General features: G+C 40.4%; 2 protein-coding genes across 4 annotated transcripts in view; one reads left to right on the top strand and one right to left on the bottom strand.

The window, feature by feature from the left end:
• The window catches only part of cpb1 (carboxypeptidase B1 (tissue)), a 490,881-nt gene that overhangs the window by 378,505 nt on the left and 93,901 nt on the right, over positions 1 to 18,475 (top strand). The gene's annotated exons all lie outside the window — the stretch shown is intronic.
• On the bottom strand, positions 6,393 to 12,664 carry LOC134034602 (uncharacterized). 3 transcript variants are annotated; one of them, XM_062479029.1, is made up of 18 exons: positions 12,342 to 12,664; positions 12,114 to 12,247; positions 11,737 to 11,926; positions 11,249 to 11,641; positions 11,011 to 11,112; positions 10,692 to 10,924; positions 10,323 to 10,501; positions 10,084 to 10,177; positions 9,234 to 9,363; positions 8,922 to 9,133; positions 8,562 to 8,679; positions 8,386 to 8,477; positions 8,096 to 8,213; positions 7,890 to 7,994; positions 7,596 to 7,781; positions 7,323 to 7,502; positions 6,724 to 7,192; positions 6,393 to 6,569 (listed from the first exon to the last, which is right to left on the bottom strand). In XM_062479029.1, the coding sequence occupies exons 2-17, from the start codon at positions 12,195 to 12,197 to the stop codon at positions 6,954 to 6,956; spliced, it is 2,655 nt and encodes an 884-aa protein (XP_062335013.1). In that variant the 5' UTR covers positions 12,198 to 12,247; positions 12,342 to 12,664; the 3' UTR covers positions 6,393 to 6,569; positions 6,724 to 6,953. The 3 variants fall into 3 exon arrangements, with proteins under 3 accessions (XP_062335013.1, XP_062335015.1, XP_062335016.1); XM_062479031.1 differs by lacking the exon at positions 7,323 to 7,502 and having other exon boundaries at positions 7,686 to 7,781; positions 12,342 to 12,662; XM_062479032.1 differs by lacking the exons at positions 12,114 to 12,247; positions 12,342 to 12,664 and having other exon boundaries at positions 11,249 to 11,627; positions 11,737 to 11,874.

Raw genomic sequence — 18,475 nt, 5'->3', positions numbered from 1 at the left:
TTTTTTAAAATTGTTTTTTAGGTTGGTTTAATGTTATTATGTTTGACGTACATTGCCCGGTGCTTTGCATCACCAATATAAATTAATAAACTGCAAAAATAGGCTAATACACTGTGCTAGCTAGCTAGCTAGTCTAACGTTATGTCATGCAAGGTCATGAACCGGTGCACATTCATTGGACTCAGACCAATGTTTATCTTTGCTGGCGTGGTCCTTTTTACATCTCATAGCTTGCTAGGTATGACATTTATTGTATTGTATTTTTTATCTTTTCTTACTTGCAGCTCAAGTCACGCATTTTCTGGAATATCCTTATTACCTCACCATATCCTTGCCTTACAGTAGCCTATTTCATAATTTATCAGGACGTACCTGTGTATACCTGTGTCCACCTATCTCTGTCACCTGTATTACGCCCTCCACAGGCTCTGCCTGTCTTTCTGTTTCTGTCTTTCTGTTTGTCTGTGTTTGTGTGCATCTCCAGGCTCCAGTGATCCAGTCCATCCTACCTGCACAAGATCCACACCTGCGGTCCAGTTTCCCAATAACTTGCGGTGACATACCCTGGTTTGCCCTCCACTCACCGCCAGATCGTTGTTTTTACAACCTGGTAGCTACGTTCAAGGCCGCCTTGTACTTCCAAGTCTATTATCTACTATTTGTATTCAAAGTGTTCTAATATTGCACTTTCTTGTGTCCCAAAGAAACATCCCACTCACCCCAACTCTCCATCTGCCTGCCTACCCGCTCTGCTTGCTACCTGCCTCTCGGTGTTTGTGAGACAAATATATATATTACTTCTTTCCATTGTGCCGAAGTTTATGCTTTACTACAATACCCATAAGCCATAGGAATGAAATGTAAGATTAAGAATTATTTAATGTGTGTTACTCATATTCCTACTTGTAATGCTTATAACATGTCAATGTGTTTATGTTTGCAGAAAATGACCAAACCCAAAAGCAGGCCTTGCCCTTACTGCCAGGTCATGAATACTGCCAACCGCAAAACATGCCTTTCATGTTTTGCAAGCCTCTCAACAAAAGAGAGGATTAAGTCCAAGGAGGAGAGTTTGCATGTTGGGGACTGGGGGGAGAATGTAAAGAAGCACCGCAACGCAGGCAGAGTGATAGATTCAGCCCGCATATCTGTGAGTGAGAATGTAGAGGTCTTAGGTTACTGTTCCATTCAGATCCATACTATACTGGTCAGAACTTGATATAAATGCCAGTTTTCATTGGCATCAGGCCATATCATTTAATCAATAAATAGCATCAATAGCATCACATCTTATAGTCTTCCTGTCAGGACCCCTAGCTTTGTTAATTTGAAAAGAAGTATAGTAGATACGAAGAAAAGAAGGAGGAAGTATGATACCATTTCAAAAGTAGTTGATCAGATGGCAAGAGAGCTGATACAGAGGACAAAGCCTGATAACTTGTTAATGTCTGGTTTTTAGGTCAATAAGCTGCATGAACTGGACTTAAAGCCCCTGCTCTTCATGGGGAAAGAGAAGAGAGGGGGGGGGGGGTTACAGCAGAGGTCATTGCAGGCATAGGCTTCATACCAGAGGGGCCTGTGAGGGAGATCATTAAAAAAATGACCACCCTTTATGAATACTATCTTAAATGTAAGAACACATATTTTGCATTGGGACATGCTTTTTTATAACTTTGCATTTACATTTAGTTTCTAAATACTTTTTGTAACATAGAATATACTAATAGAATATTGTTGATGAGTAAATATTCACAGATTAGACCCTATTTCTGTTTAAATTAACCTCATTTGTGGGGCTGTTATACTTAGATTCAAATAATGTTACGTCTACATTTACTTATTTGTCTTTATCTCTCAGACCACAATAGCCTTCTTGCCACAGCTGGTGAAGAAACACCAGAAGAAACACCAGAAGCAACATCCCCTGCCTCCACTCAGGATCAAACCTTCACCCTTAACCTTGTGCCGGTCCCCCACACACCTCCTATGACTCCCTCTCTCTCTTCATCTACTCTTCCTACTCCCTCTCTCTCTTCACATCCTATGACTCCCTCTCTCTCTTCACCTCCTCTTCCCTCCCACTCTTTTTCTTCTCCTGCTCTTCCCTCCCATTCTTTCTCCGCACCTCCTTTCCCCAGTCCCTCGCTCTCTTTACCTCCTTCACCAACCCTCTCTCTATGTTACCCACTTTCTACTCCTTCCCTCATCTCTTCTCCTCAAAAAGGTCTTCCCAAAATTCAGTACCCGGGAAAAAGAAATTAACGTAAAGATTGTCTTATGTAAGGGTCATAGGCTTATGCATCATGAACAATCATTTGTTGTAATGACCCCAAAAAATCAGGCAAATCATCTTATTTGTTATTCCTCTGTTTATATATTTTCAGGCTGCAATTTCCTGTTTAAAAAGAGGGACGTTCAAAGCAGGTAAGCTCAGATGCATGCAATTGTGTTTTATTTAAATTATTTTTAGTGGGGGCTTAATTTGAGTTAGCTTGTGCATGAATCCATCTTGCCAGGCTTCAAGTTACATTTACATTACATTTAGTCATTTAGCAGACGCTCTTATCCAGAGCGACTTACAGCAAGTACAGGGACATTCCCTCCGAGGCAAGTAGGGTGAGGTGTCTTGCCCAAGGACACAACATAATTTAGCACAGCCGGGAGTCGAACCGACAACCTTCTGATTAATAGCCCGATTCCCTAACCGTTCAGCCACCTGACCTTAGGCCGTCTGAAGTTATGCACTTGCTGCCAAACGAATTATCATCCTACAGAGGAACTCCTGGCAGCTACAGGCCTTAGACAGAGAGTGATAGACAGTAGGGTTGGGCGATATGGCCAAAATCTTCTATCACGGTATGAGTAATTTTATATCACGGTTACGGTATATATCACGGTATAGTAATTATTCTGTAAATTCAATTAAGAAATGGTACCACTCGTGTGGTGGAAAAAACGGTATTGTATGTACTACAAGACGTTACTGGCTTTTATTATTATTTTATTATTTAAAGGCAACGACAGTACGAGCGTTCCGATTGGCTAATGCGCAGTCATGCCATCCGCATGGTGACGTACTCACAGCTCAATAAGGATCCGTAATGCCCTCCGACGAAAATTTCAAAATGAGCGAAAGCAATCAGTCTTGAGTTTTACTATCCATATCTAACTTCGGTGTCGGCGTATCAACCTCGTTAAAGCTTGGTCGATAAGTTAAAGCCTCAGTTTGATATTTCCCGGCATGACCTCATGTGAAATACAAAAATATCACAAATTTGTAAAGACTTTGGATGCAAGCCCTTTTTGCCCAACCTAAAAAAAATTAAAAAGTAGTCAAAAGGTATACCGCGGTTGAAACGGTATAGCCAAATCTCTCCCGATAGACACATTTCTTCCGTCGCACGGTATATACCGTCATACCGCCCGGCCCTAATAGACAGATACAATCTGTCTATTAAGTACTTAACTTATAACATGGGTGAGTTGGTGACCTAGCTAACGTTTTCGGGTTTTTGTTTTAGATTCACTGTTAGGTAAGGGAGTGCGCTGGCTCCGCCTTCCCATTGCGGGGAGGGCCAGCGGCTACCAGGTTTTGGTTTTATTTTCACTAACTCAGTCTTGTTTTTCTGTTCAATAAACTTTGGTATTATTTTTATAAACATTGACTTGCATGGTTGGACTCACTTATGTAAGCCTACAAGCAACCGTCTGATCCTTTGCTTGGTGGAGGTAAGAGTAGACTACATATGAAGAGAAGACTTCGATTAAAAGTTAGGCCATTACAAGCAGATGTAAATGTGTTACCCTATTAACACCACATTGCATACAATGTTAAATGATGGATTCCTTGTGGCTGAATATGAATAATCTGTACTGGGAGTGTGGCGCGATGACGTCGCATTCAGAATAATCCATGCCTTTACAAAGGTTATGGCATGAAGGTAGGCTATATGAATTATAAATTATATATTCTCATTTTTAGCGTGATGAACACGTGGTAAGACTTATACAAGTTTTTAAAGTAATTGAATAGGTCTATATATAATGTGCGATACACTTAACAAAAATTATAACCATAGTGAACTTACATGGACTACAAATATGGCGCATATTAGCGTTAAAACATTGGCGGGGTTCTGGGAAATGTAGTTCTTTTTACTTTCAATTTAAAAACTAATTTTTTGAGAAGATCTTTGTCCTCAGTTACATTTAAATCACTTAATATGACAAATATACATTCATTGGTCTTTTATGAAAGACAAAATGTATCAGTACTCGAAAAGTCAACATTTAAATGTCTTTATATGTAACCTTTACTTAACATTATTTTACATCATAATCTTCAAACATGGTTCCAGTATGATTTGAAGAGGGTCAATATTGGTCTAAATACAAAATCCCAGGCTGATCCTAGCCTCAGCTGAAAAAATAAATTGAATTTTAGGAAATTACCTTTTCTAGGTGGCGCTGTTGATCCCCTGTAGGGGCTAGGGTTATGAAACTGAAAGACACAATTTATCTAACCCCAGTTATTCACTGTACCTAGCCAGAACTGTGTGCCATGAAAGGAACCCTAACCCTAATTACCCTAATTAGGGTTACTAAATATAGGGCTTTAAGGTGACCCCTGGCAAGGGTTCAAAGGTCAATATATCAGATAAGGGTTTACAGGAATGTGTCAAACTTACATAAATGAACCTGCAAGCTAAGACCTTTCCAAAAATGGGTTTGATTTTGTTATACGACAAAGTCTTTTTAAAATCCAAATCTGCCATTGCAGTGAGGTATCTTTCCAAGTATAGATTCCAAGACCATTCATAATCTAAATAGACTACCATCAGTGGTCAAAGTCAAATTATGTTTCGGTGGCACATAGTCCTGGTTTAGCACAAACAATATCAGGGTACAGACCCACTTGTGCATTTGTTTATCCCCAAACTTAAAAGATGATTAGTTGCTCTGCGTAAGACATGGTCTAAACAGACCGCGCTAGGGTTAGGGGTTTGTTGTCCTTGGTGGTACATGTTCGTGGCTTGCCTTGACGAATATTTTGGACTAGTAAATACTTTTTTTCATATGGCCTTACCTCTAAGCCAGATAGAGGCTCATCAGCGCCACCTTGAAATGTTCATTTTCCAAATCTAAAATGTGTCTTGTACTCCAATGTATGCTGCTACCGGGCTGAAAATGTGCATGTTGCTCCATTGAGACATTCCATGCAGAGTGTGACAAAAACATTCAAAACTTGAATATAATATAAAATAAAAAGTATGAAAAAAATACATGCCAAAGTTTACTTTTGTAGTGCTGATTATATATAATGCTTATTGATCTATAATACATGTACATTTTAAATGTAAATTTCTGATCAATCTGATATAAAATTTGAGATGATATTGGTGTAAAACACAAATTACTAAAAGAACTACAAACGTATTCCATTAAACACTAAATCGAGATGTTGAACGATGCAATATTTGTAGTTCAACTACATGTTTCAAAGTTTACAAGTTTAGGGTTTGAAAACATCTTAACGATTTATATAGAGTCAGGTGTCAGGTGGGGGAGTCAGGTGGCTGAGCGGTGAGGGAATCGGGCTAGTAATCCGAAGGTTGCCAGTTCGATTCCCGGTCATGACAACTGTCGTTGTGTCCTTGGGCAAGGCACTTCACCCTACTTGCCTCGGGGGGAATGTCCCTGTACTTACTGTAAGTCGCTCTGGATAAGAGCGTCTACTAAAGGTAAATGTAAATGTAAAGACGCAACACGGCCAACAGCACTCACTGAAACATCGAAGGTGGAGACTTGAAATAAAAACGTAAGAGCGTCTGCTAAATAACTAAATGTAAATATATCACATACAAAGTATGTATGAATAGATTATAATATAATGGAGGTGTTGAAGAGGTAATCAATATTAGCATTAAATGCCCTAGTTGGCAATGGAGTAGTATTCTAAATGAAATGACGCATCGAGGGATTAGCCTACCCATGAGACTTTAGGTGTTTTCGACTTCATGCAGCGCCGGCAGCGCCGACAGCCGGCTGCCTTGAATCTGAGAATACCATTGGCTGCTTCAAGTCAGCCGGGCTGCAGGCGACGCCGGCGCTGCCTGAAGTCGAACGCACCATATATTACACACAGAACTTGATCCTCATCCAGACTCGGATTTTCACTAATGGTCACTAATCAATATTAACGTGTGTGGTAGCCTAAATATTGAGATGATAGTTGTCTCTGAGTTAAATCTGAATTTTTCAAAAACAATCTGGATAATTTAAATATATGATGAATAAATATATGATGAATAAATGAATAATTTATCCCCATAATTTCCCAATTGCCCAATCTGCCAGCCAACATAAGGTGAGTCCAACCACGCATGTCAATGTATGTAAAAAATAATACCAAAGTTTATTGAACAGAAAAACAAGACTGAGTTAGTGAAAATAAAACCAAAACCTGGTAGCCGCTGGCCCTCCCCGCAATGGGAAGGCGGAGCCAGCGCACTCCCTTACCTAACAGTGAATCTAAAACAAAAACCCGAAAACGTTAGCTAGGTCACCAACTCACCCATGTTATAAGTTAAGTACTTAATAGACAGATTGTATCTGTCTATTAGGGCCGGGCGGTATGACGGTATATACCGTGCGACGGAAGAAATGTGTCTATCGGGAGAGATTTGGCTATACCGTTTCAACCGCGGTATACCTTTTGACTACTTTTTATAAGTTATAAGTTAAGTGTTATGTTCTACCACTCATTTACAAATAATGCTCTGTGCTCTGCTGCAGTCATGCTCTGTAGGCAGCCTCTGTTGCAATTGACTCGCCTGGGCCATTACAGGTAGAGATCAAAGGGAGAGAACACATAGTATACATCACAGTATATCAAGTTAGGTCTCAGGCGATTACAGCTGTGACTGAGTGATTCAAATCCAAGTGACTTGAGTTCAATTCTCTGCATCCTCCTCCTCATCACTATCATCATCATCCGAGCTGTTGCCACGTTGCCAGTCCATGTCTTCCTCCATTTCCCTGTCCTCCTCTTCCACCAGTCTGTTACTTGGTTTGAGAGTGCATCTGTAGGTGCCTGCTATGGTCTGCTGTTGGAGTCTCAGGTCTTGCAGTCTTCTCTTTAGTGCACTGATGAGGCCCTTGGACCCCTCCTCGGTTAATCCATTTGGCAAGCCTGGAAATGTTGTTAATTGATGTTGAAATTAATTTACCGAAGACTATACTAGCAGGATTGGTTTCCACTTAAATAATTTGACCTATAAATTTGAAAGTGCATGTAGCCAGATAATTTGATTTACACTTACTTCCTGTCTGTGTGCTCACTAAAACAGTGCCCATCAGTGTCTGGACCTTTGCCACTGAGTCCTTGAGGTACTGGCAGTGCTGCAGCATCTCCTTCACAAGGATCTGCTTTTCCTCTTTTAGTCGTGAGGCAAGCATTACGTGGTCAAAGAGCTTCTTCTTTGTGAGGATGTCCACACCGTCTGTAAAGGAATAAAAACATTTGACATTAATAAACAAATTACTATTAATTGACAGTTTATATGCATACTTAAAGTTAAATCTTGATGCAACACCTGTGTTCTGTTCCTGCCAAGGCCAGATCATGCTCTCTGCAGCTTTGTTAGAGAGTTTCTGCACAACTAAGTCTGTGTCCACAAGGTCACCATCAGGCTGTTGGTTGTATCTCTGGATGTCTTCCAGCAACCGTTTCTTTTCCTGGGCTATCTTTTTAGTTATTTTCTGTCGCCTTTTGTTGCGATCTGCAAATACAGTAAAAACAATAGTACGTAAAAAGAGCTGCCATGGTAATGAAGATATCAGTATAGCCTAAGATTTATCTGCATTAGTTATGTTTACACTATACATACCATTCTGTCTGTAAAGGTAGTGCTTTTTCTGACAAATGCTCACAAAGAGTGCTTTGATTGTGATCTGCAAACTTTGAGCATCAACAGGACCAGGTGCTGCACTTCCTTGATTAAAGATAACATAAATAAACTTTTAACATTTAAGCTACAGATATGCATTACAACCAAGTGACTGAGAGTGTTTATATATTAAGTATTTTTCTTACTGCTACTGGCCCACTGCTTGACATCAACAACCCATTGTTTCAGCATGTCATCACAGCAATGCAACTGCTCCTGCATTGTCTTCAGGCTCTCAGCTACATCCACAGTCTTCTCTACTGTCTGAAAACAGCAATACAGAAGGCAGTCTTTTAAAATACCAGAGGTCCTGTACCACTACAATGTCTACTAGGGGGTACTATAACAACGTGATGCATTTTGGGTATAATAAGTAAAAGTTACGTTTAAATGTAACTGCTTTAAATAGTTAATCATCTTCAGTACGTGAACATACCTTCTTGAATCTGGAAGACAAGGCTATATGGAGGCCATTCTCTTTCCGTTCATTCCACCCCATAGCATGGACAGTCAGCATGTCAGTTCTTACTGTGAAAAACAAAACAAAATCAAAATACAATTTTGTAAAACATGTACATTTGCAGGCTGGCAGGGGGAAATAAGCTTACAAACCTGACTTGGCCATATACTTGGTGGTAAGGGCACATCTGGAGAGAAAACTATTCACTTGCTCAACTTCTTCACTGAGAGTGGTGCCGGCACCCTCCTGGTTCCTTGCAGTCCACAGAATCTACAGGAAGAAGATAATGTGTAAAGCGGTGTGGACACACGATATTAAAGCATATCCTGAGATTACCAACTTTAGAGGGCAGCACTTAGGGGCTACAGAAAAACTTTAAACGCACTCCTAGGTTATTGTATGGGTCAGTCCAGACCACTGTGGTATGGCTATTGTCATTTATTATGGCATTTTACACTCAGTTTGCCACATCATACTCTAAAATGTAAAGGTCAAGTAGCTAAAAGCATCACCTCGCATTTTGTATTGTGGGCTTTGGCATGCATCACAGACAAGCAATGCCTCATTTCCTGAAGGGGTTGAAGATGAGTCAGGGCCTCTGACACTTTTGTCAAGTATGGCACATATCGGCAGGTCACATCCATGGCCAAAAATTTAGCACTCTGGAACTCTTTTTGGAGAAACATTGGATATGCAAAGATTTCTCCTCTATACATATTCAGACCTTTACAAAAAAGCACAATGCACATGAAAGAGGCATTATATCATAATATAAATATATATTATTTATCTTTTTACTACTACTTAATCAGACCCATACCAACCTTTGAGAAGAAATCCATGTCTACTACACACAGCAATTTCCACACCTTCTTCATCCAACTTGTTGGCCCGCTTTGAAGTCTCTCTTGCTGCATTCCATTGGGAGTCACCACACATCGCTTTCCCTGCAGTCTACCAAAGTAAATCATTTGAACATGACAATAGTTAATTAAAGTACACTAGATTGCAGGACTGTTCACGCAAACATTAACTGTCAAGATTCTGTCTTTTGATGAAGAAAGTGTTTTGACACTAAATGACAACACAACACCAGGCTTAGGTCTCAATCATGTCTCTCCCGGCTCTGAAGGCCGGAGGACCATCTTTTATAGGGCACAGGAATGTAAACATAGATAGTGACAGTCAGGCAGTAATGACGTTACAACAGTCTCAGAGAAAGAGATTCACAGCTCCCAACACATGACCACTCAGACTAGAGAGATCATAGTTGGCGCTCTCCTTGTAGTCATGACAACGGACGTTTACCCAGTACTTTCTCCTGATCCCGAACATCTATTAACCCTGACACACAGACACAATCTACTCTTATTAATAGCAAGCTTACATGAGAACATACTAACTAGTATCCAATGACTAGTTCTATTGATTAGTGAATAATGTAAGCACACAGGAAATCACAATTTCTTCCACACTTGGCCTGACCTATCTTACATTTGAAGGATAAAGCAATATGCAGTATGAATGTACTGTGCCCCCTGGATAAGAATCTAGTGCTGTATCCCCACCTGATCATAGACTCCCTTCTCCAAAGGCAATCGTGTTTTCTACTTTAACTTTAATTAGTTACAAAATATTCCCAATAAATGTTGTTCAGAATAATGTAAAACTTACACTCTTGACAGTTCCCCGGACCTCCTCAACAAAACTGGACACTTCAGAGTCTCGGGCTAAAAACACTCCATTGAAGAACCCTGGCTCTTCACTCCTTTAAGACAATGTATTATGGACTACCTTTGTAATAGGACCTTTTATATATGTAGCAAAAACATTGACATTAACAGTGACATTAACAGCTGGACATACTGTATATTAACTACATTGGCTGTTTATAATGTGTGCACAGAACTCACTGGTTTGTTTTCTGGAACCTGTACAACTTTCTGTTGCCATCCACAGAAACAGCCACCATTTCAGGGCTACAGGCTGGACAGACCAATGGCTCCTTTCCAAGAAGTTGGTTCTCTTCATAGTTGCAGTACACAAATTGCAGAAAACTTCTCTGAAATGCATCTGCATTCACTTTGCCAGTCTAAAGGAAAGAATATAATACAGCTTTCAAGAACGATAAACTACATCTTTGCCTTTGTATGTTTTGTATGCAACTTTTCAAATCCATAAGGATGCAAATGACTTTTGTGTGGTAAGGTCTTCAGTCTATTATCTGAAATATGTTCTACCTACTACAGCCACTTGTGGACCCTGAACTGCTTTTTACTTACTCTTCCATATTGCTTTGTTCTCTGGTCCAACATTGCTGTAAAGGCTTGTCTGGACATTCCTGGAGCTGCTGTCTTCATAGCCTCAAAGGAATGGAAGAGATCTTGGTGGAACAGTGTCTGTGCCTGCATGGTAGCGGGCCAGTAACCACTCTTTACAAAGTCACTGACTTCTGGAGCCCATTTCTGGTTGCAATGTTTGCATGTTAGCACCGGAACGTGAAGATCATAACGGCCTGAGAGCACATGAAAGGCAAATCAATAACATGAAACCAAAGTAATGTGTTATATAAAAAAATTCAACAGTTTAACAAGATCCTACCATTTATGCAAACCAGTATGATGGATCTACCAACAGAGACTGCTGCATCAGCGGTGTCACAGGAGCATATCCTTTGAGGTAGAGCTGTTGGCAGAACACAATCTGCAAGGCAAAGAACCATAAGGTATACAATTAAGAATGTTTGGGTTGTGAGTAATGACTTAAATAACACATTTCAATTTCAGATAAGAATGATCTGTTAAGAAAATTGTCAATCAATTTAAAAAGAAACGCCAACCTTGTTCACAAATGATGTATTTTCCATCATGGAGTGTCACAGACTCTGTTGGCGGGATGTATTTGAAAAATCCATCCATGATGGTTTGCCTGTTGTGTAGAGTGTGGTGTTTATGTACCAAGCCATCACACTCAGCACAAAACCACTCTGAGGGCATACATTCCCCACAACGGATGACAGCTTCTTTCACGTGACAGTGATTGCATGTCATCTGGACGATGTTCTCAGCAGAAAGTAAATTGTCAAGGTTCTGTGGCCTCGCCTGTTGCCAACATTGTTGGACCTCTTTTTGCCTTTGACTCCAACTGGACAATGGTGGCTGCTGAACAAAATCTTGCGATTCAATGTTCTCTGAGTCCTGTAGAAGGTCCTCAAGCTGCTGCATATTAAAATCTTCAAAAGGGAGGAGAAAAAAGAATAATATCATAACTTCAACATTGCCACAACACACTGTTGAAATACAGCATTTGGAACAAAAGATTAATCACCATGGTCTAGGTGTTGGCCATGGTCTAATGGCTGTGAAGAAGAAACATGTCCTCCTTCGTCTGGTCTTGATGTTGACTGCTTTCTAAGGGCTCGTGGGCGCTGGTGAACAATGTCCCCATTGTGGTCCCTCTTCTTCCAATGAACAGGTTTTGGTGATGCAGTCCTAGTTTTCTGTCTGTTCTTCTCTGTCTAGAATTACAACATGGTTTAAGAAAGGTTTACCAATATGGGAAATGCCTTCGGACTACTGACAGAAAAAGCAGTTAAAGTAGTGTAACCCTTCTGATTCATGTCTTTTAAATACGCCTCCATGTATCTTATATGGACTGGTAAGAAGGAATACTGTTAACTATAGACAAAACAGAAGCTACTTTACCTCTTCTGTCTTGAGATGTTCAATAAATGTATCTGCACTCCTGAGCTCATCCTCCAATTCCATCAACTGCAAATCACTCATCATTGAGTTGAAAGAGCAGACAGACAAATGGGCAGATGGCGAGTGGGATGTTTCTTTGGGACACAAGAAAGTGCAATATTAGAACACTTTGAATACAAATAGTAGATAATAGACTTGGAAGTACAAGGCGGCCTTGAACGTAGCAACCAGGTTGTAAAAACAACGATCTGGCGGTGAGTGGAGGGCAAACCAGGGTATGTCACCGCAAGTTATTGGGAAACTGGACCGCAGGTGTGGATCTTGTGCAGGTAGGATGGACTGGATCACTGGAGCCTGGAGATGCACACAAACACAGACAAACAGAAAGACAGAAACAGAAAGACAGGCAGAGCCTGTGGAGGGCGTAATACAGGTGACAGAGATAGGTGGACACAGGTATACACAGGTACGTCCTGATAAATTATGAAATAGGCTACTGTAAGGCAAGGATATGGTGAGGTAATAAGGATATTCCAGAAAATGCGTGACTTGAGCTGCAAGTAAGAAAAGATAAAAAATACAATACAATAAATGTCATACCTAGCAAGCTATGAGATGTAAAAAGGACCACGCCAGCAAAGATAAACATTGGTCTGAGTCCAATGAATGCACCGGTTCATGACCTTGCGTGACATAACGTTAGACTAGCTAGCTAGCTAGCACAGTGTATTAGCCTATTTTTGCAGTTTATTAATTTATATTGGTGATGCAAAGCACCGGGCAATGTACGTCAAACATAATAACATTAAACCAACCTAAAAAACAATTTTAAAAAACTGTATAGGATAGTATCTTAAATATACGTTTACCTCATCGATAATAGCTTACCTTTTCAGAACGAGAGAGCGGAGGTTTAGTTGACAAGAAGTAGTTCCAGCCAGATCTTGAGCGTCAAACTTTTCAGCGACTTGTGTGTAATAATAAAATTACAATAATGTTGGATAATTTATAGGTTTTGCTGTCAGTGCATTTGACATGCTTGCTTCCATGGGCTTAAAATTATGATTAAAATAAAAGGATATTCCTCCCCAGCCGTATTTTTATTTCTTTTTTTTTTTATGCATATAGCCTATGTTTTTAGATCGGTTTATTTTGTATCAGTACATTTTATAAATAACCTTTATGTCCTTAAATAAGGTTTATGTCATTTATAACGTTTATGTCTTGGATATAACAAAAAATCATGTTGAAAGCACATCGGCCGGATTTTTACGAAATCACCCGACTTATTTTGGTGACGTTTCGTAAAAATCCGAAAGCCACTCATCAAAATCTATGGGAGACCTAATGCGTCAAAATACGACGCCATATTTCACAATTTTCTACGGGAAAAGCCGAACATATTAACGTGGAAGTCAATGTGCGTCCCTAGGCGTCAAAAAACGACGAAAAAGGCGTCCCCCGGCGTCGGTATAGTGACGCCAAAGGGCTCTGCCCAAGCGTCAATATTTGACGAGTTGGGATGAGACTGGGTTGGATTAATATTCTGTATTATCTTAAAGGTCCCATGACATGAAATGTTCACTTTAGGAGGTTATTTAACATTAATATGAGTTCCCCTAGCCTGCCTTTGGTCCCCCAGTGACTAGAATTTTTGATAGGTGTAAACCAAGCCCTGGGTATTCTTTTCCGCCTTTGACAAAAATGAAAGCTGAAATGCTCGGTTTTGAAAATGTTCCTATTGTGATGTCACAATAGGGAAGGTTAATTTGGCCCACCAATGAGAAAATGAGCTACGACCGTGCGAGCGTGATATTGTTTTTTCCTCGAGACATCATGGCTTGCAATGGCAGTTAGCCCTGCCTCTTTCTTTCTCATAGCATTTAAAGCTACAGACACAGAAACGGCACATCCTGAGGAAAGCTCATTGTGGGACTGCTCGTAGTGGCTGTAATTCTGCACCAAGGCTGAATTTCGGGAAAGAAACTTCAGATACAGTATTAGGGGACCATATAAAAGCATCCAAAAACAGCATGTCATGGGATCTTTATGATTACTTTATGTACTTGACCTTCAGTAACAAAGCTGGATATAACGTAACAAGCCTCATTTTTCCAGTCAGACCTTCTAAATCAAATCAAAATGTATTTGTATAGCCCTTTTGACAAGCAATGTCACTGAGGGCTTCACATAAACCCATAGAACTGCCCCTCAACCAACCTAAACCCTCTAAAAAGACAAGGAAAAACTCACAAGAGGTGAAAAAATGGAAGAGATCTTGGGAGGAGCAATTCAGTGAGGGATCAACTCCTCCAGAGACGGTTTTTCTAGTCTTAACCAATTAAAGCTGGGGACACGATTCAAACTAAAATATCCCACCCCCTCCCACAAAACTACAGTAACACGCATTGAGTGCCAAGTTAATTAAGGCTAATATGACAAAACAGTGCTTCCCAACAACATTGCCTACCCTGCCTTTAATTTCCTCTTTACTTCATAACAACCGAATGTAGCCTTGCCAAGCTAAAGTAAATAGTCTCTAGTGTGTTTTTCGGACAACTGGTGGTTTGTACTGTCAGCAGCCTAAGTCATTGCAGGTGTTGATATTGATGTTTCCCAACAGCACATACTCCTGTGTCCATTTCTAAACTAGAAAATGCATTTCCTGCTGAAAATGCGTTGGAAAGCTAAAACCTGAAAGCTGAAAATTTCTGAAAATACAGAAATAATTAGCTGAAAATATATTTTTTTAAATGCTAAAAATACAGAAATGAGAAAAGACGAAAATAATTTCAAAAATTGCTGAAAATACAGAAATCCGAAAATGTACCAGCAAGCGCAAAGATGAAATTAAGTTAAATTGCTGAAAATATTGAATATTCCAATGGCTGTGCTGAAAAAGTGTTAATGCCAAAAAGTCAAGACCAGCACAGCAGGAAAACATGAAACTGGCAGTGTGGAAGATGAACTGCAGCATTTTACAAAGCTAAGAGCTGAAATACAATGCAAAAGAAGCCAAAAGCTGCACTGTTAAACTGTAGAAGTACTTGAAGAAGCAGTAAACATATTATATTACGTCATATAATTATGTTTTAGTAGCTGAAATTATAGCTGGGATAGTAATAGCAGTAGCAGATACAGTATCAGTGGCATACTAGAATAAAACAGTCCCATTAGCAATAGTAGTAAAAGAGATATTAGCAGCATCTGCAGAATTAGTAGTTGTAGTAGTGGCATAAGATAGCCTGACGTTGTCATACTCATAATTCTAGTCAGAATATGAGTCTGATACCGCTCCGTTGGTCTGTGAGTATGGGGCGTGTTTCAACCGAACCCGGACAAAAAATGCCTCTTCGCTCAATTGGATAGACCTACAACCAATCAGAGCAACGTAGTATGTGACGAATCCCATAGGAAGGACGGCAAAAACATATTTTCGATCGACAAATGCCTTGATCGCGTTTCTCTGTTCCTCTTTCAAAATGAATGCGCTGTCGATGTCTTCTAAAACAGACTCGATGACAGACTCTACACATCACAGCTCTCCAGCAGCAGCCATGTTTGTTGAAAAATTATTGGCGGGTTAAGTTCGGCTGGCACCCAGGCTAGTCATAAGATATAGCTGGACAACTGGTCCAGAATTCAGCTGCCCGCATTATAACTCGCACCCCCTCTATCCACCACATCACTCCTGTCTTGCTACAGCTCCACTGGCTCCCGGTTCAGTTCCGTATACAATTCAAAATCCTCCTGTTCACATTCAAGGCCATCCACAACCTCGCCCCCCTGTACTTGTCTAATCTCCTCCAGGGTCCCACTACCTCCCGCTCCCTCAGATCCTCTTCTTCCATACATCTGTCTGTCCCCTCTGCCCGCCTCACTACCATGGGGAGTAGAGCATTCAGCCGCTCTGCTCACCGTCTCTGGAATGCACTACCACCCCAACTCAGAAATATTGACACATTCCCCCATTTCAAATCGGAACTCAAAACCCATCTGTTTAAAACTGCATATTCCACTTAAATGTCAATTACTCTGCCTATTTCTGCTGTTTTTAATGTTGTTGCATTCTTTATTTTTGCTGTTTTTAAATGTAATTTGTACGGTGTCCTTGAGTGTTGAGAAAGGCGCCTTTAAATAAAATGTATTATTATTATTATTAGTAGCAGGTGCAGTAGTAATAGCAGCACTAGTAGTGGTAGTAGTTGTGTAGTAGTGCTCTACAGTGCGTTTACACTGCAGCGACGCGAATCGCTTGCCATCGCTCGCCTTCCCACAGTTCACCACGCGCGGGGGCGTATCAAACAGATTAATGTAGAATTGTAGTTCTCTAAAGTCACTGTTGTAGTTGTCATGGCCAATTGTGCAGACTTGGGTTTACGTACTCGCAACATCGATCAAAATACAACTTGTATACAAAATACAAAACCGTTTAATAGACATACACGTTGACATGTGTAAAAACTTTTATTATATTACTCAAAGTCTCTGCTAATCTGTCGATACGACCAGGGAGTTCCAGCCGGGCTACTACTGTACCTAGGTAGTTACCAGAACAAAGTTATGCAACTAGGGAGTCAGATGGCTGAGCGGTGAGGGAGTCGAGCTAGTAATCTGAAGGTTGTCAGTTCGATTCCCAGCCGTGCCAAATGACGTTGTGTCCTTGGGCAAGGCACTTCACCCTACTTGCCTCGGGGGGAATGTCCCTGTACTTACTGTAAGTCGCTCTGGATAAGAGCGTCTGCTAAATTACTAAATGTAAATGTAACTAATGTGATGAGAGACTGAATTTGAAAGTACAAAAAACCCACCAGGAGCAACGACAACATCGGCAAACCTGCGCCTGGCCTCATTCTTTTTATTAATGTCTTTGTACAAATACAGAGACGTATCATACAGGACTGGATATGCAGCCACACAGGCGATTAGTTTCTCCTCCATCTTAAAAACTGAAAGCTAGAAATGTTTACCATGGTTGCTACGTTACGAGAAACAAGAAAACACTGCGATTGGCCATCGCTAGCGAAAATCGCTCCTCATTTGCATAAAGTTGAGAAAATCTTGCGTCGCTGAGCGACAACATGTTTTCCATTCATTTTCAATGGAGCCAGGCGAATCGCTTGCGTGGTGCATTGTGGGTAGTGACGCGACGCGATCGAGTTGAGATTTTCTCAACTTTATGCAAATGAGGAGCGATTTTCGCTAGCGATGACCGATCCAGTCCTGTACGATACGTCTCTGTATTTGTACAAAGACATTAATAAAAAGAATGAGGCCAGGCGCAGGTTTGCCGACGTTGTCTGTGCTCCTGGTGGGTTTTTTGTACTTTCAAATTCAGTCTCTCGTCACATTAGTTACGTAACTTTGTTCTGGTAACTAGCTAGTTACAGTAGTAGCCCGGCTGGAACTCCCCGGTCGTATCGACAGATTAGCAGAGACTTTGAGTAATATAATAAAAGGTTTTTACACGTCAACGTGTATGTCTATTAAACTCAGGGGCGCAAAAAGTGGGTATGCGCTATATGCGGCGCATAGGGGCGCAGCTCCATGGGGGCGCCAAAGCGATGGTGAAAAATAATAAATGTAAACAAAAAAAATAGCAAAAATAAAAAATATTTTCAATATTTAGCTTCTGTTGTGCGTTTCTGCATTTCCTCAATGTTATATAACATTTTAGAGTACTAACAGGCTAGAGTAGGCGCCCTATCTCATAAGACTCCGTCATAGAATTTTGAAATAGAAGAGGGAGAGGGGGCGCCGTGAGCGCTGAGCGAAGATGGATAAAGCAAAAAAAGCTGTCGGGGGCGAAAAATAGAAAAAGAAAGAGGGAAAGGGAGATGACATGTCGAGGGATGCAACAGCAATTGAATACGTGGATGGTGAAAGCCAAAAGGTAGGATTTTAAGTGTCACGTCTGTGCTTGAAGGCTTGCAAATATTCATGTTAACAGCTAGCGTTTGCTAACACTGGGAATGTAGCAGCCAAATTGGGGTTTAAGGCTAGTTTAGAATATGAAAAAACGAGGTTGCTGAGCTGAAAACTGGAAAATAAAAAGTAGCATTGTGTACAATAAATGACAAGAATCTGGAAAACATAACTAATGCAATAACTCTGGTTTACCATCATGCAACAAGGTAGATACAAAACTTGGAGGCTTGCAAATATTCATCTTAACAGACTGTTCTCAGATTAGCTAACGCTAGTGTTTTCTAACACTAGCAGCTGAAGTGGGGTTTACGGCTATCTTAATGCAAACCAATGTTTATGATAGCAAGATTTAGATTTTGGTTAAACCCTATGGTACCAATCCCATGCATGACATATCTCAATTTTATTAAGATAAAATAACAACTGGTAAATAT

This window comes from Osmerus eperlanus, chromosome 15, assembly GCF_963692335.1.
Source record: "Osmerus eperlanus chromosome 15, fOsmEpe2.1, whole genome shotgun sequence".
NCBI classification, from domain to species: Eukaryota; Metazoa; Chordata; class Actinopteri; order Osmeriformes; family Osmeridae; genus Osmerus; species Osmerus eperlanus.
This window is presented reverse-complemented; position numbering and strand designations above follow the sequence as displayed.